At 43.0% G+C, this 16,997-nt stretch overlaps 1 protein-coding gene across 1 annotated transcript in view; it reads left to right on the top strand.

The window, feature by feature from the left end:
• LOC144680751 (venom phosphodiesterase 2-like) overlaps positions 1–16,997 on the top strand; it is a 181,823-nt gene that overhangs the window by 56,496 nt on the left and 108,330 nt on the right. The window contains exons 3-6 of the mRNA XM_078542090.1: positions 2,309–2,431; positions 3,246–3,306; positions 8,036–8,133; positions 14,500–14,579. Coding sequence (XP_078398216.1) covers positions 2,309–2,431; positions 3,246–3,306; positions 8,036–8,133; positions 14,500–14,579 — 362 coding nt within the window. The remainder of the gene's footprint in view (positions 1–2,308; positions 2,432–3,245; positions 3,307–8,035; positions 8,134–14,499; positions 14,580–16,997) is intronic.

Genomic DNA, 16,997 nt, shown 5'->3' with positions numbered 1-16,997 from the left:
GCGCTATATAAATGTAAGTTATTATATGGACAATACTCCTAAATGAAATTAAATGATTGCGTGTAGTATCTTGTGCTGTCATGATTTTGCAATTACAAAAAAAGGCTCGTGTTGTCAAAAATTATATGCATTCTTAAAATGGATGGAAACCTTGTAATTGTGGTGCTATTTTTCAAAGTATTAATGTTCTCCATCCCATTTATTCTGAAGAATATCACTTTTCTGACCAATGTACTGCACATTCCTCCTTAATTGGAGTGCTGATCTCTATGAAGGGAGTCTTGATTTGGATTAATAACAAGGAGAAATGAGGGGAGTAGAAAACAGCCCTGTGCACGTCACATTTTAATCTAGATTTTCCTGCAATTTCTGAGAATCCCACAGTTATACCACTGTTCATTTGGTTCAACTGATTTATTGATTGATTGTATTGTTGGAAGACTTTCCCCCCCTCCCCACCACCCAACCCACGAAGGAGCCTTGGTGAGTTTCTGCAGTGCATCTTGTAGACGGTACACACTGCTGCCACTGTGCACCAGTGGTGGAGGGAATGAATGTTTAAGGTTGGGGTGCAGATCAAGCAGATTGCTTTGTTCTGGGTGGCGTTGAGCTTCTTGAATGTTGTTGGAGCTGCACTCGTCCAGGCAAGTGCAGAGTATCCCCATCGTGCACAGATATCATGGGGGATGGGGGCAGGATGGGGTTATCTCGCTAGAGGTGATGAAGGCGATAGTGAGGGGAAGTACCTTTATTGCAAGCAATGAGTGCATATATTGCTTCAGGCAAAACAATAGGTGTCCAGTGCCAGCACCTGAAATGGGCACTATAGGTCCTTTGCGCATGTAAATAAGGGATTTAGTACCTTTTTGAAGTCTGCTCTTCAGTATTGCATTCCCCTGAGGCAGCAAATGCCAGCTAAATGCAGGAAAGCTGAGGCTACATGCAGCCTAACTGACAGTCCTTGAAGGAACCAACTACCACAGGTGCCAACAAAGCAGTAAAGTTTGTAACATTGGAGTCATGGGGAGCAGGTCATTCTCCTTGGTCCCCTTAAAGACTTACCTGAGGGCCATTGCTGGTAAATGCAATGGCCCAGTCTTTGAGGCTTCTTCTCTGGTGATGCCTGGCGCCATCTAATGAAGTATCTTCAACTCACCCCCTTGTTGATAATGAGGTCCGAGACCCAATACTGAATGTGTTTCTGTCTTATTCGCGGGATTACTCCTTGCATGCCTGTTTTTAGATGCAGATGAATTTTCCTCCTCCAGTGTCTGTATGAAGAATGACCTAGACAAGTATAGCATTGAAAGGCGTGGATGAAATCTCTCTCTACTATAACATTAGAACACAACAATCCCTACTCCACCAATACAAATGATTCTATTTCCCATAACACTCATCCTGTGGCCTCTGTAAAAGCACCATTTTTTTTTTTGCATCCGCTGGCACTTGGGTTGTATAAATGCATTTAGGTGTGGGAGCCTTACTGTTCAGTGTGATATTTATCCTGCTACTCCCAACTTATCCTGTCCTCTGCCAAAGCCCACACATATTTACTTTTTTTTCAGCAGCAGTCATTGGATGTTTACAGCTCACTTCAATAAGCAGAAAAATTCACTGGATGTTTTGGGTGAAATTTATTTGCCTCTTCCTTCGAGACACAGGGGCAAATTACAGTGGCATCCACAATCCTCTTCCACATCTGACCAAGACTCTTCCTGGCCTCAGGTAGCTGGGCAAAGACTGCCAAAAGAGGAGAATTTCTTCCATCAATCTGGCTGGATTCAAATCCATTCACCTGGGCTAAAATGTCATCACTGTTTTCAAATCCCTCAATGACCTCGCCCTGCCTCACTACTTCTTTTAACTCTTCCAAACCCACGACTCTCTGTGCTCCTCTAATTCAGGCCTCTTGTTCCATTCCCAATTTTTTCACTATTGGTGGCTGTGCCTTCAGTTGTCTGGACCCCAAGCTCTGGAATTCCCTCCCAACACTTTTCTGCCTCTACCTTGCTTTCCTCCTTGATGAGACATCTTAAAACCTACCTTTTTGACCAAGCTTTTAGTCATCTGACCTAATATCTCCTTGTGTGGCTCAGTGTCATACTGTGCTTATATTGCCCCTGTGAAGAGCCTTGTGACATTTCATTATGTTTAAAGGTGCTATATAAGTATAGGCTGTCGTTGTGTCACAACTTGCTCCATCACGAGAACTTTCTTCCATGAATTGTGCTGACCAAAATTTGATTAAGTTGTGGAATAGGCTCAGATTAAATTATGTTCTAAATTTGTTGACAATTTGTTTTAGATGAGTCCTGGGCATGCAGTAAATTGCGTTGTGAGAAGCGCTTGACAGGAAACCATTGTTCATGTTCTGAAGACTGCATTCAGAATAAAGATTGCTGCACCAATTACAACAGTATCTGTCAAGGTAACATCATTGCTGATATCATAACTTTAGAAAGAAAGTAAAACTAAATTAAAGGAAATGAACTCAACTCACCCTTGTAATTTCAACTCATGTTATTGTTAAATGTCTGCGTGCTGTGTTTAAGATTCTCAAATATTAAACTTATTGTTTGAGCTGTACCTTCCTCAAGAAATTACTGGTCACATATTAGTCCTTATTGAAATATATTGCAATTTTTAATGATTCTAATCAAATTCACCATGTTTTAAGACGTTATGGTCATATCTGAAATTATAAAGTGTTTTCAGAACTCCATCTTAAGTAGTTCCATGGAATAATTATTTCCGAAAGTTTGCACAGAAATTATTGTGTCTTGTAAATATGCTGATGCTATCATCCTCTTTAAAACAGTATTACAGTGTCCTTCCTGCTTCAGCAGTAGTAGGGAATTAATCGACAGTGGATAAAATGAGAAGGAGAGAGGTCAGATATAACTGGTATCAGTGCTCTGGATGGATGGATGTGTTGTGATATTTGATGGCAGGAGTAAAGCATTTTCTAAATTTAGAGTATTCTTTCTAATCTTTATCTGAAACATCATGCCATGTATTGGTGGTTACATATACTTTAATTTTTACCAGAATGATTGAACTTAAGTGATTCTATTTCAATAATGAACAGGAATTGTTTAGTGCAGATCGTGCTGACCTTAATGAACAGAGATATGATTGTCTGATAGTAATCTAATAATCAGAAATGTATTTATGGCAATTGTATTTTTCTAAATTGTTTACTTTTAAAATAATGCCATTAAAGATGACACATTTTTCCATAGATAAGAAAAGCTGGCTGCAGGATGACTGTGAAGATGTTGACATACCCCAGTGTCCAGAAGGGTAGGAATGCTAAAGCTCTTTCAGGTTAAATATTGTAGGTCACTTTACGGGGAGCTCATGAAGCCTGGTAAGGAGCAATCTGATGAGCAAAACTTTATAATGCTTGGTTATCCCTTCCTTTTATGGCAGTACGTGTGCATTTTGATGGCCTGTTTCATAGGCTTAGATGCTGAGCTCAAGGTCTTGGCTCAGCCATTAGGGAACACACTGGAGAAATTAACTGCTTTCATATGGAGAGAAGGGGATAAGAAGATCAATGGTTCTTGGGCTGCTCTTATTTTGACCTTTGACTGCTGAACTGTGGACAGAATTTTAAGGTCCCCTGCTGGTGGGTTTGCATGTGCCAAGGGGCCTGTAAAATTCTGTTGGTGCCTTTCTTGCCACCTATCTGGCTGTAATTTAACGGGCAGCGCACAAAAGCTCAGGTGGCCTGCCTGCCCTTGTGCCAATTCAGGCTCTCAATGGCCACTTAAGGACCACTTCCTGCCTGGCTGCAATTTTTCAGCTGGCAGGAGGAGGTCGGCGATGGGTGAAAAGACTGACAGGTAAGCCTGCTTTGGCCTTGGGCAGGAAAGGAGGAGTGCATGCTTCATGGGCCCCCTTTTCCGATTGAAGGTCTGCCCCTAACCTCTCCCCCGCGCCCACCCCTGGGCCTCCTATCCTGGCCCTGCTGAGAACGCCCCCAACTTATCTGTCCTCTGGCTCCTGGTTCTTCTTTGGGGACTGGATGCAGCCCCTGCAGTGGCCACAGTTCCTGGTGGCATTGCTGGGACCAGAGAGCTAACTGCCAATTAGATTGATTGGCTGCACTCAGAGGCAGGACCTTCTTCCCAGATGGGAGCAGAAGGCCTATCTCAAGTCAATTAATGCTTCTCAGTGTTGAATAGCTGGGGGGGTGCGCAACTGCTGGAGTGGGGACAAGTTTTTTGGCAACTTTTTTGGTGGGACAGGAAAGTCCGCTACCCATAGAATCTGAAGAAGAGTCATACGGACTCGAAACGTTAATTCTGTCTTTCTCTCCACAGATGCTGTCAGACCTGCTGAGTTTTTCCAGCAATTTTTGTTTTTGTTTCAGATTTCCAGCATCTGCAGTATTTTGCTTTTACCCATAGAATCCTGCCCTGTGGATCACCCAGAAAGAATTGAAAGGGAAGATGAAATTGTTCAAAGCCTAGGTCATAACTCTCAGGTCACAGTTTGGGTAGAAGCTTTTCATTTTGCCTCAATGTTGCTTGGTTAGTGAAAGGAAGCATCACCCAGGATCCCCATTAGTGATGGAGGTTGGGAGGACTGTTTGGGAGGTCTATTAGAAGGGTTTTTTGAGGAGTGTTAGTTGAACCCCTTGTAGCGACCTTTGAAGGGTTTTTTGCATTAGGGCTTTCCACTGACAGCTGAACTTTTTCTTTTTCCTGTTCTCTATGGAGCTCCCTGTAGCAGTTGACTGCACTGTTAATACTTCTGTTTACTCTTGAACTATTCCCTATCAGGGTTTTCTTCAGCAAAGATGGCCATTGTATCTTCAAGCTTTTTCAAGGCATCAGCAAGTGATTTTGAGCTAATTGTCTTGGCTGGTTGTTCTTCTTGCTCATCATCCTACCCCTCTACAGCCCTCTATTATTCCATTTGTTTCAGTTCCTCGGTAGGCATGCCTCCGCATCAGAGACAAGAAACTCTGCAATATCCTCAGTGTTTAGCTCATCCAGTCCAATTTGCTTGCCCATTTTGTACAATCATCTCTTGGATTTTTCTCAATAAGCTCCACGCAGCCCACATTCTGGCCACAACTTCCTCCACACACACCATTCATATTGGATGAGGTAACCTCGTTCCGTGCCACACAGATGTTTTCAATGGCTTTAAAGATGTTATAATTCTTCCAAAATTCCTCTAGGGTAGGGGCATTGTCACCTTCCATTTCCCTGATGGCCTTCAAAAAGCTCTTCTTTGGCAATAGTCCTTGATGCATGCAATCACCCCTTCATCCATGGGTTGAAAAATGCTGACTCTGCTTGATTATATTATGCATTACCTCCTCTATAATGGATGCTAACATTTTCCCAATGATAAAAGTTAAGCAAACTGCCCTGTAGTTATCTGTTTTTTGTCTCCCTCCCTTTTTTAATAAGGCAGTTGCAAAAACATTGCAAAACATTTGCAGTTTTCCAATCCTCTGTGATTTTTCCAGAATCTAAGGATTCTTGGAAGATTACCACCAGTGCATCCACTATCTCTGTAGCTACTTCCTTCAATATCCTAGGATGCGACCCATCAGGTTCAGGGGGCTTATCGTCCTTTAGCCCCATTAGTTTCCCTAGCACGTTTTCTCGAGTGATAGTTTTTGTATTTATTCCCTCCCTCCTTTTGCCCCTTGATTATTTAGTTTTTGGAATGCTATTAGTGTCTTCCACTGTGAAGACTGAGGCAAAATATTTATTCAACTCCTCTGCCTTTTCCTGGTTCCCCATTATTATTTCCCCGCCCTCATTCTCTAAGTGGCCTAAGTTCACCTCTTCTTCCTTTTTATATATTTAAAGAAGTTCTTACTGTCCGTTTTTATATTACTTGCTAGTTTACCCTCAAAGTTTATTTTCTCTTTTTTTTTTGGTCATCTTCTGTTTGTTTTTAAAACTTCCCCAACACTCTGGCTTACCACTAATCTTTGCCATATTGTATGTTTTTTTTTAATTTGATACTATCCTTAACTTCCTTGGTTAACCATGGTTGGTTTATCCCCTTCCTAGAATCTTTCTTCCTCACTGGGATATATCTTTGTTGTGAATCATGAACTATTTTCTTAAATGTCTGCTATTGTCCATCAAACGTCTTTTCTGCTAAACTCCTTTCCCAGTCCACTCCAGCCAACTCTGCCCTCATTCATCTGTGATTACCCTTATTTAAGTTTAGCACAGTTGTTTCCTACCCAAGTTTCTCACTCTCAAACTGAATGATAAATTTCACCTTATTCTGTCATTGTTTTCTAGGGAATCTTTTACTTTGAGGTCATTTATTAAACCTGCCTCATTACGCATTACCAGATCCAAAGTAGCCTGACCCGTGTTGGATCCACAACATTTTGTTCTAGGAAACTGTCCTAAATACACTCTATGAATTCTTCCTTGTGGCTACCTCTGCCAATTTGATTTTCCATGATTAATGTAATGCCTTTTTTACATGCCCTCATTATGTCCTGATTTATTCTCTGTCCTATAGCATATCTACTGTTAAGGCCTATAGAGTCCTCCCACCTGTGTCTTCTTCCCCTTGTTATTCCTTACCTCCACCCATCTGGACTCTACATCCTCCAATCCAAGATCATTTTTTGCTATCATACTTATTCCATCTCGTAATAATGAGGCTGCCCCACTGCCCTTTCCTTCCTGCCTGTCCTATCAAAAAGTCACATACCCCTGAATATTTAGTTCCCAACTTTGATCTCCTTGTAACCATGGGCAGGATCTTTAGGTCGGCGAGCAGGGGGCGAGGCCTGCTCGCCGACGCGTAGAATGACGTGGGATGACGTCGTGCGGAACTCCAGACGTCACCCCGCGTCATTCCCATTTTCAGGTCGGCAGGGGCGCAGCCAAGTCAGCTGTGCGCCCGCCGACCTGTCAACGGCCAATTGAAGCCATTAATAAACCAATTAAAGTAATTGACAGGGCTGCCCGTCCAACCTTTAGGGCTGGTGGGCAGGCCGGGAGCCCTGGCGGGCTTAAGAAAAAGCATGAAACCTCATCCACGGGCGGGATGAGGTTTCATGGAGGCTTTTAAATATTTAATAAAGGTTTGAGTTAAAGTGATGGGCATGTCCCAATTTATGTGACAGTGTTACATGAAGGGACATGTCAGGGAAATTTTTTAAACACTTACGTTAAAAGTTTTAATTTTGAGCCAATTTCCCTGAGGCAGCACTTCGCTTCAGAGAGATCAGTGCGCTCATTTGCGCACTCCCGGCTGAGGGAATCCCCCCCCGCCCGCACAGAGAACGCACAGCACTTCCGGGCGGTCGTCACACTGGGTGGGCCTTAATTGGCCCGCCCACTTAAAATGGCGGTGCACCCCCAATCGGGGAGCGCCAATTGGGGACGTGCGTGCCCGCTCCTGCACCCTCCCCCCCATCCTATGTCTCTACAATGGCTATAAGATCAGACCCATTATCCTCTATTTGTTGCGTTTATTCATTTATTTTGTTCCGAATACTACGTGCATTTAAGTAAAGAGCCATTAATTTTGCCTTTTTTTTCATTTTTTCCCCCCTTTAACCCTATTTGCTGCTGTTTATATTTTGCTTTTATGTTTGGACACTCTGTCTCTTCCTGTCACACTCTGGGTATCATTGCCTAGATAACTGCCCTGCAATGCTGCCATATCCTTTTGCTTTGTCATCCTATGTATCCCCTCTTCAGAACCCTCCCCCCCACACTGTTTAGTTTGAAGCCCTCTCTACAGCCCTGGTTATTTGATTCGCCAGGACACTGGTCCCAGTATGGATCAAGTGAAGCTCATCCCACCGGAACAGCTCTCTTCTACCCTAGTACTGATGCCAGTGCCCCGGGATGATGTTAAGCAAGGAATTACTGAATGAGATATGAAAATGTTGGTTATTTCATACATAAATAAAAGCATCAGAGAAAAATATACTTGAATTTCTGAATTCATTTAGTATTTGTTTTTCTGAAAATGTTTTAAAACTTTAAGTCTGAATTTCAATCCAACATTCTCATTTTTACAGGTATTCTCGGCCTCCTGTCATCTTGTTTTCATTAGATGGATTCAGATTTGATTATTTGCAGAAGTGGAAGAGTTCTGTGCCTGTCATAAACAAACTGAGTAAGTAGCATTAAAAGGGAGAAGAACAAATATATTCTATTCTCTTGTTTATGTAAATGTATTCTGATAATTATTGCTTAAACTCCTTCTTCCTTCCCACAAATCCGCTTCAATTTGTTCTCATGGTGCAAGTCTCTTGCATCGTGCAAGATGTTCAATAGCCATTCCACGTATCAGCTATTTTATTGGTCATGCATTAGACCATAGATTTTCCTGGCAGCCTACAAGTTATGTCTTAAAAATTAATTGTGATGGTGATGATGTTTCATTTTAATCTTTAAGTTGATGGTTATTGTGTATCAGTGCCAATTGGAATAGGGACAAATATGGATTATTTAAAAGAAAAATGTCCTTACAAAATGTTCAGAATGTTCCAAAGGTTGGCATGGCTCAAATTTCCAAATTGACCATCAGTGTTTGCAAGGAAGCCAAATAATGGCCAAGAAAATGGAATAATTTACCTTGACTGCACCAAGTATACACATATATATAAATCTATTAGAGAGGAGGATAAAATCTTTGATATTATAAAGTTTATAGACCTCAGCTCTTTTCTCCTAATTTACAATATTATTTGAATATCTTGAGAACTAAGCTTATAAATAAGAGGCATAACAAAAGTAAGGGAGTTATGGTTTGGCCACAACTGGAGTTTTGTATTTAATTCTGGGCACCACACTGTAGGAGGATGTGAATACATTGGAGAGGGTGCAGAAAAGATTTACGAGTATGGCTCTGGGAATGAGAAACTTCGGTTATAGAGACAGATTGGCGAAGCTGGGGATGTTTTCCTTAGAGAAGAGAGGTTAAGAGGAGATTTGATAGAGATATTCAAAATTATGAAGCATCTGGGAAGAGTGGATAGAGAGAAACTATTCTCATTGGTGGAAGGGTTCAGAATCAGTGGACGCTGATTTAAGGTGAATGGCAAAAGGACCAGAGGTTAGATGAGGAAAAACATCTTTATACACTGAGTGGTTAGATCTGGAATGCACTGTCTGAGAGTGTAGGCAGATTCCTTTTCAGTTTTTGAAAGTGAATTGGATAAGCAGCCAAGAGAAACAGTTTGCAGAGCTACAGAGAAAGGGTGGGGAGTGGGATGAGCTGAGTAGTTATTAAAGAGAGTTGGCATGGATACAACAGAGCAAATGTCCTCCTCCTGTTGTGTAACTTTGCTATGATTTTAAATCTATTAATGTTTCATGTTTAACCATCAAATTTTGAGCCTGTGGCTCATACATTTCCACAGTTTATCTAAATAGATTTTCAGTGGAGTAAATGTTGTGGTTGCATTCACAAATGTGTGAATAGAATTGGCCATAAGTTTTGTGTTGGAAAGAATGGACTTGAAGCTGCTCAAAATACTGTGCTGAGTTGGTGCTGGACTTGTCCATTTTTGTTGCCATTTAATGCACGCTTTCTATCAGGTTTGCCAAAACAGCGAGCATTTAGTTGTGTACGCCCACTAGCTTTCTTCTGTAGCCTGCCTCATTGAAGTCCTCATCTGAGTCCTCTGCAGCAGAATTCATTGCAAATGTACCCTCTGGTGACCTGGCGACTGCAATATTTTTGCCCCTTGCCTTGGCTGCAGGCCACTCATGCCCAATCTCTCACTATGCGCAGACCCTGCCTTTAATCCAATCCTCTAATTCTGCTGGTGGTAGCTGTGAGTGTGAAATCAAATGACAATGTGTCTTTATCACTCTTGCTATTCCTCTACTGCCTGGCCAGGTTGCAGCTCTTGGGTATCTAGAAGGAGAAGGGAACAAGGGTAAGGTTATGGTGAAGGCGGAAGGTGGGTGGGCGTTGGTGGAAGTAAGAGGTGTATGCTTACTACATCATTTGCAACTACCGAGTTGGAAGAGATTGTGGGCTGAGGAGGGAGTTGGATGCGAGAAGGAGGATTAGGTATGATGTTATCATCATTTTCTGTGGTTTTAGCTCCACTGCTGGCCATGGCCTTAGCAATAATTACCAACACCGTTTTCTCCATGGGCATGCCAAGGTGCCTGTCCCTCTTTGGTTAGATCCTGCTGTCATCGGTTGTGCTCCACATTGTCCTGCAAGTGAGAGGGAATGTGTCATTGAGTGTGGTCCAATATATTCGGGGAATGTGCCATTCATGGTTGAATTGCTGGCAGTGTACATCAGCTTTGAGATGCGGGTGTGAGACTTGCAGCAGTGTTGTGTGTGAATGTGCGGTGGAGCATATAAATGTAAGGTCTGAGTCCTGAGTGGGGTTTGTTAGTGGGTGAGTGATGGGAGTGTGATGCATTGAGCAGTGTGTAAAGCTAATGGTGTAGTTGATGGGATATGACATTTGAAGATGTGTTCACTGACCTTCGTCACTCATGCGAGGTTGTTGTGCTGCATCCAGGTCCTCAGGGCTAGACTCTTGACATTGACTTCCATGGTTATCTGCTTCCACTGCTTATGGGCTATGTGTCAGGAGGATCCCCTGGTTCCCTATGGTACCTCTTTCCCACCTCCACCAAGACCTTCAGTGCAGCATTGGAAGTCCTCGGAGCCCACTCTCTTCCATGTTGTGCTAATTTTCACTGTTTTCTAGGTGAGATTCACTTCCTGCATGACTCCCAGCACCAACCACACTGCAGCTTTCCTTTAAGAGGTGTGGGCTAACTGTAAGCAATGCAGGCTAGCTTTAAGAAGTGCTAAACTGTTACAATTTTGAGGCCCCGTGCCGAGGTGTGCAGACAATGAATTGCCTGGCTAACGCTGGCTGCGTGCAGAGATGGTTTTAATAAGCAGGCAGCACGAAGCTGGCATGCTGCCTGCATCTCAACCAATGGGGGCGGGATAATCATGCATCACGATCCCCATACCGGTCTTTGGGGCTGTTCAATTTAGCCCTCAGAGTTTCTTGATTTTCAGAACTTCCTGAAAAAAAAATTGTCATCTCTTATGCAAAGATGTCATTGTAGTGACTGGAATACCGAAGATAAAATGTCTAACTAAAGTGCTTTCATTTTAAAAACTTAAATTTAAGTGGCCTACATTTCAAATCTGTTCCTTCTTCAATTTTTCTTTTCACGGTGTCCCTATTTGTAATTGGGTTACTGTCGATCAATGCTTTGTCCCCCTAACTGTTTTTGCTGTGATCGACTGAAGCAGGCAATGAATAGTAGATCACAACACATTTAGGAAAAAAAATGATACAGACTTTCGTGTAATCAGACACATTCAAATAAAACATGAGCTATTTACATGGAACATTCAGCAAGTCAACCAACGTTCTGTTTTACATTCAGAGTAGCCTTACTCCATATGATTTCCATTAGAATTAAATGAATTCACTGTACCATCTGTTATATTGGCCCCGTTGTTCAGAGGAGCGGCAATCATCATCGGATTGCTGCTCTGCTCCAACTTTGCTGTGCCTAGGAGATGCTCCACATTTCTGGCCGGGTCTTCCGAGCCTGGCTTCTCCAGAAATGCTGAGCGTGCAATCCCTTGAAGGGCTGGAGTGTCGGGGAAAGACCCCTTTATATGGCACTAGCTGTGGTATTGTGGTAAGTGTTTAAATGTTCCTAAGCTTCTCAGTGTGTCAGTGAATAAGTGGGTAAATATGTAGGTGTGTAAGTGGGCAGGTAGATGACGTAAGGTGGCAGGTGGGTCGGGGGTTACTCGGGTCGGGTTGGGAAAGGCTAGTCAGGTTTGGTTTGTGGGGGGTGGGGGGCGGTCGTTGGGGGTCAGGGGTGAAATCGGGTGTTGGGGGCTGGGTCAGGGAGTCAGTGGGGGTGGGGTGTCGGGGTGCGAGGGTTGTTAGGATTGGGAGAGGGCCGCAATCAGGGGGTGACAGTTGCATTGTTCCTCAGGAGTTAGACAAGGGACTGAATCATCCCAGATTTCCACTAAGTGCGGTAGCGGATGGGAAAAAAGACGTTTTACCCGCCGGCCGCAATGCCGGCTTTTCACATCGTATCATCCCAATCCTGCCTTATTAATCATGCATTCCTGGGAAACACGCCATTTTGATGCCAGGTGGGCTCTTATTCGTCCACCATGCCATCACCTCACCACTTCATCACGCCGGGTGCCATATTTAAAGTGCTGTGTACACATCTTTGAGTGCTTGCAGCCCAGGACCACTGCAAAGGAGACATGGCCCCAAAAGGCAAGAAGACTACAGAGTCTGGTTTAATGATGCGTCCCTTGAGCGCCCTTGGATGCTGTGGAGGCCTGCTGTGATGTCCTCTACCCCTGTTCTGGCAGCACGAGGGGGAGCAACATCACTAATCCAGCTTGGGAGGTCGTGACAGCTGTGGCCAGCGCCAGTACCCTACAAAAGAGGGCAGCCACCAAGTGCTGAAAAAGGACAAGCCTCTGGACTCAGACATAACTCAGTTGCTGGAGCTGCAAAGGCAAGCTCAGGAACATCAGGAACAGATGTCCGCTGCACTCCTCAGATTGCAAGTCACATCTGAATTCCCTCTTCCTGTGACCCCAACAGTTCCAGTTCCACAGGCCACACAGCAGTACCCCGAAAGTAGGCCGGTGCTCTCCAGGTCCTGGCTCTCCAGAGGACGCCAAGATGCAGCAGCAGGGTTAGGAAGGCTAAGAAAATGTAACTCTTTCGAGTTATCAACAGTCACAGATTGTAACTCTTTCGAGTACATTCACAGTTCTTGGTTTCCGGGAGTGGGACATGAACCCACAACCCTCTGATTCAAAGGCGAAGGTGCTATTGCACAGCCTGGGCACGGTGTTAATCACTTGTACATAATATTCACTATTGTAAATAAACTCCCAAGAATGTCTCCCTGCCTATGGTCCCTTGTTCTGATGAGCAGTGCTTGTGTCACAAGATAAAGACAGGTGTCTCAGTAAAGGGCCTCTTCCCTGTCTTTTGTGCATCCTTCAAGTCAAAGCGATGGTCCGGCCTCACACCCCCTAAACATGTTATTGATGTCTGCACCTCGATGGTGCTTGGCTTTGCTGCCAGAATGTAGTGGGCAGGCATCACAGAGTTCCATCATTCTCTCTGTGTGCTCTCAGCATCTTTGAGGTGGGCTGGCCCCCATCTCTTCAGCATCTGTGACCAGTGACACTGTGCTCCTGAAGGGCTCAGGTGCTGAAGGCTGACAAAGGATCAGGTGCATTTAAAGTTTCACAGCTGCGTCTCCATGATATGACCCTGATCACAGAGCACAAGCCAGCTGCCCTCAGCCAGACAGGAGTCAGACATTCTCAAGAGCCTATGTGAGGATCTATGGAGTGTCCTCACTGCATGTCATCATCATCCTCCTGGAATCGATTGACTATTAGGGCCTCCATAACAGGAGCCTTTTCATAGAGGGTATGCGTGCTGCTATCAGCCAGACTGGAGTCAAACGTTCACAGATGCAATGTGAGGATCTATGGTGTCTCCTTCACAAATCTAGCAGCTATGAGGGCCTCCAGAGCTCATGCCCCCTCTGGCCAGTGCGATGGCCTCATCACCATCACCCTCACCTTCGAGGACGTCCTCACGCTCGTCCCCGTTGATGTCGTCTTCATCGGAGGAGACGTAGAGCTCCTCCATCTCTTCCTCAGCCAGCTGCTCTCCCTGTTGCAGTGCCAAGTTGTAAAGTGTGCAGCAGGCGACAATGATGTGTGACACCCTCTGTGGACTATATTGCAGGGCTCCACCAGACAGGTCCAGGCACCGGAACCTCATTTTCAGCATCCTGATGGTTTCCTCCATCAAGTTGCAAGTTGCAGCATGAGCCTCGTTATACCTTCACTCTGCTGCAGTCTGAGGCTGCCGCATGGGTGTCATCAGCCACATGCTCTGCAGGTAGCCCTTTTCCCCGAGGAGCCATCCCTGCAGCTTCTGTGGACCCTGGAATAAGTTAGGGATCTGAGACCGACTGAGAACACAGGAGTTGTACACACTCCCTGGGGACTGTGCGCAGACCTGCAGGATGCGTTTGTAGTGGTCGCACGCCAGCTGAACAGGTTATTAAAACCAGATAACGGAATTACTAAGATAAGTTACCTTTTTTTGCAAGTAAAGAATCAGAATTGCTGTACGTTACAAATTATTTTCCTAACTTTAAAAGTGATTTCATCTTCCACATCAGTTTGTAAAAATTATGAACAATAGCAATCCCAACACCGAGCTTTGTGTTGCAGCACTGACAGCAGGATATCTCTGCACACGCTCAAACACAATGTTGTCAGCAACTGGCTAATTGCTGATCCAATCTAGTACACCAGTATCTATTCCATCAACCCAAGTCTTGCATGGGAGTGTTAAATGCCTTTCCAAACTCCAGGTTTATGTTGACAAATGAACTTACTTGCAGTGAAATATAAAAGATGGAATAAAAAAATCTTTATTCTATTTATCATGATTCTTGGCAGATACCTGTGGCGTGCATACTCCATATATGATACCAGTGTACCCGACCAAAACCTTCCCTAACCACTACACGATTGTCACAGTAAGTAAGCTTGTGCTGTTTCATGATATTGGATGTATGCTAATGAAGCTCATTTTGAAGTTGACAGTTCTTCGTGGTACATTATATCTCAACCGTAAGAGGTTTCATTTAGTTTAAAGAGTTGTCATTGGCATTGTTATTCTAAGTAAATAAAATATAAAGTGTAATTACATTTATCTTGTTTCACTTACATTTTTACACAAGAGAATCACCATTTTAAAATTCAAGAATAATTCATACTGAATTATGAATTCACCTCACCCATCATACTTAATTGAGACACAAACCTGAAAAAGGTTTGCATTTCAAGTGACGTGGTCAACCCAATAAGGTGCCACCTGTTTTGGGTCAAGTTAAAATTCCCCCTCAATCAGATTTACTAGTACAGAAGGAAATCCTTTAGCCCATTGAATTGTGAGAGTTTAGTCTCATTTCCCTGCCCAATAGTTAGTTGCTTTAAATTCTGCTTGTGTCACTGTTTCTGTTAGCCTACTCCATAGTCCTAACAAACTTCCTGCATAGTTGCAAAGAGTCAAATACATTTAAAAAAGTCCATTTAGGCACAGAACATCCATTTTTTTTGTTTATCTTCTTGAGGTCCTGCTGAATGAGATGAGATTTAGAATTAGATGAGATTTAGGAGGGGCAGACTATTTGTAGTCAGGGGAAAAGGTTGCTGAAAAATGCCACCTTGACTCCTTGGGTAATTACTCATACCACATATTGATAAAGACTGGTGAGGAAAGTTAATGCACTTTGTGTCACTTATAACAAACTTATCCTACCGTGCTCAATGGTTTTCAACAAGTGACTATTAAGGTGCAGGTTCTAAACAAAAGACGAACGGTTATCATAGTGTTTCTTTGAATGTAGTGAGTTTTTGAACTGAATGGATTATGTGTTCCTAGGGATTAAGTGGCGAGGAGATGATCTGCTTTTCTATTTATATGACATCGTTATAGAGATGCCCAGTGCCCACACATGTCAGACTTTGCTTAAGAAGCGCACTCTGCCCTGAACTCCTATTCCACATCCACCTGTACTCCACTTCTGGGGCTATCTATGTTCCACTTTCAGGCTTGATTTTACTTTTATTTCATTTTCTTTTTTTAGCAAACCAGACTAGCGCAGCCCCGCTACCTGCATCACTAACCCTAGTCCTTATTCTCCCCTTAAGCTTTACCACTGATCTTTACATTCCACCTGTGCCTAGTTCCAAAGAATTGCTCCTACCAAACAGGTACCATGATCACCTCCTTAGCCGACAAACAACATAATGTGCGATCGGCAAACGTATTGTCTTTTTGAAAAAAAAGGCATCAAATAGTTTGGGCAAAATAGAAGTTTCAATAAAATAATTAAACAAATCCTTTTAAAACCTACGTAAGTTCTCCAATTCACTCAGCTTATTTATAGCTGAGACTTATTCTGCTCGCTGCATGCCTCCAGGATTAATGGGACAAAATTTCAACTAGCACAAAAATTTAGCTCATACTAGCCACAAATATATAGAGCAAGATTTTCTTTCATTGGAGGTTCTCATTCCCTCAGTGAAGTTTAGTTTAGTGTGCAGTATTGGTATAGGAGAGCAACAGTTTCCTCAGTGTCAATATGGAAGTCCAGTACAGCACGAGTGGGTTTGTTCCAGTCAATGATAAACTTGTATGCTCTCCACAATGATAATAAATGTTTTGTTCCTTCAAATGCCGCATTCAAGTATTAGCTACTGAACTGCTGAAAGTCAGTTCTCTCAAGTTATTATGAAAATTGCTCAGAATTTATTCAGTATTTTCTTTTATCTAAAAAACGTGGTTTTACACAAGTTCCAGTATTGGCCAAACAACTGTGTGTACAAAGTAATACCATGTTTCTAAGTCAGAGTGTGGACAGTGTGCCAGGAAAGCAGACGTGTGAGAAATAAGCAGTGACATTAAATTTCCAGCACTCTGGACAAAAGACCTATCAGTCATTCATTATCTTTTAAAATTTGTTTTTGTTTAATTTTCTAATCTCTTTCAAGCATTCACTGCACTTCATAAGTAATTCATTGTATATGAAGCACTTGGAAATGTATAAGAAATATTTGTGGTTATAGAAATGCCAGTCCATTCTTTGCTGTTTTTCCATGTCATAGCCATTTGTAGCACTGATGTCTTTATTTTCAATTGCTGGTTTATTTGAGTAGGTCTGTGCTCGCAGTGCTGTCTGCCCCTGTGGAATTGATGTACCTCTATGTAATGCTGCTTCTTTTCATGAGCAGAAAATGTCAGCATAACTGGTGTTCACAGGAAAAACTAAAAGAGCAGCAGTGAGGAACAGGATTTGTGCGAAAGAGGAAACCATGAAGTAGGTAGAAAGAGAATATGAGTCAAAAAAATGGTATTTGTGCTGTACTGGACTTCACTTTGGACTCAATGG

The sequence above is a fragment of the Cetorhinus maximus genome, chromosome 5, assembly GCF_964194155.1.
Source record: "Cetorhinus maximus chromosome 5, sCetMax3.hap1.1, whole genome shotgun sequence".
Classification (NCBI taxonomy): domain Eukaryota; kingdom Metazoa; phylum Chordata; class Chondrichthyes; order Lamniformes; family Cetorhinidae; genus Cetorhinus; species Cetorhinus maximus.
Note: the sequence above shows the minus strand (reverse complement) of the source record. Positions and strands in the feature narration are given on the sequence as shown.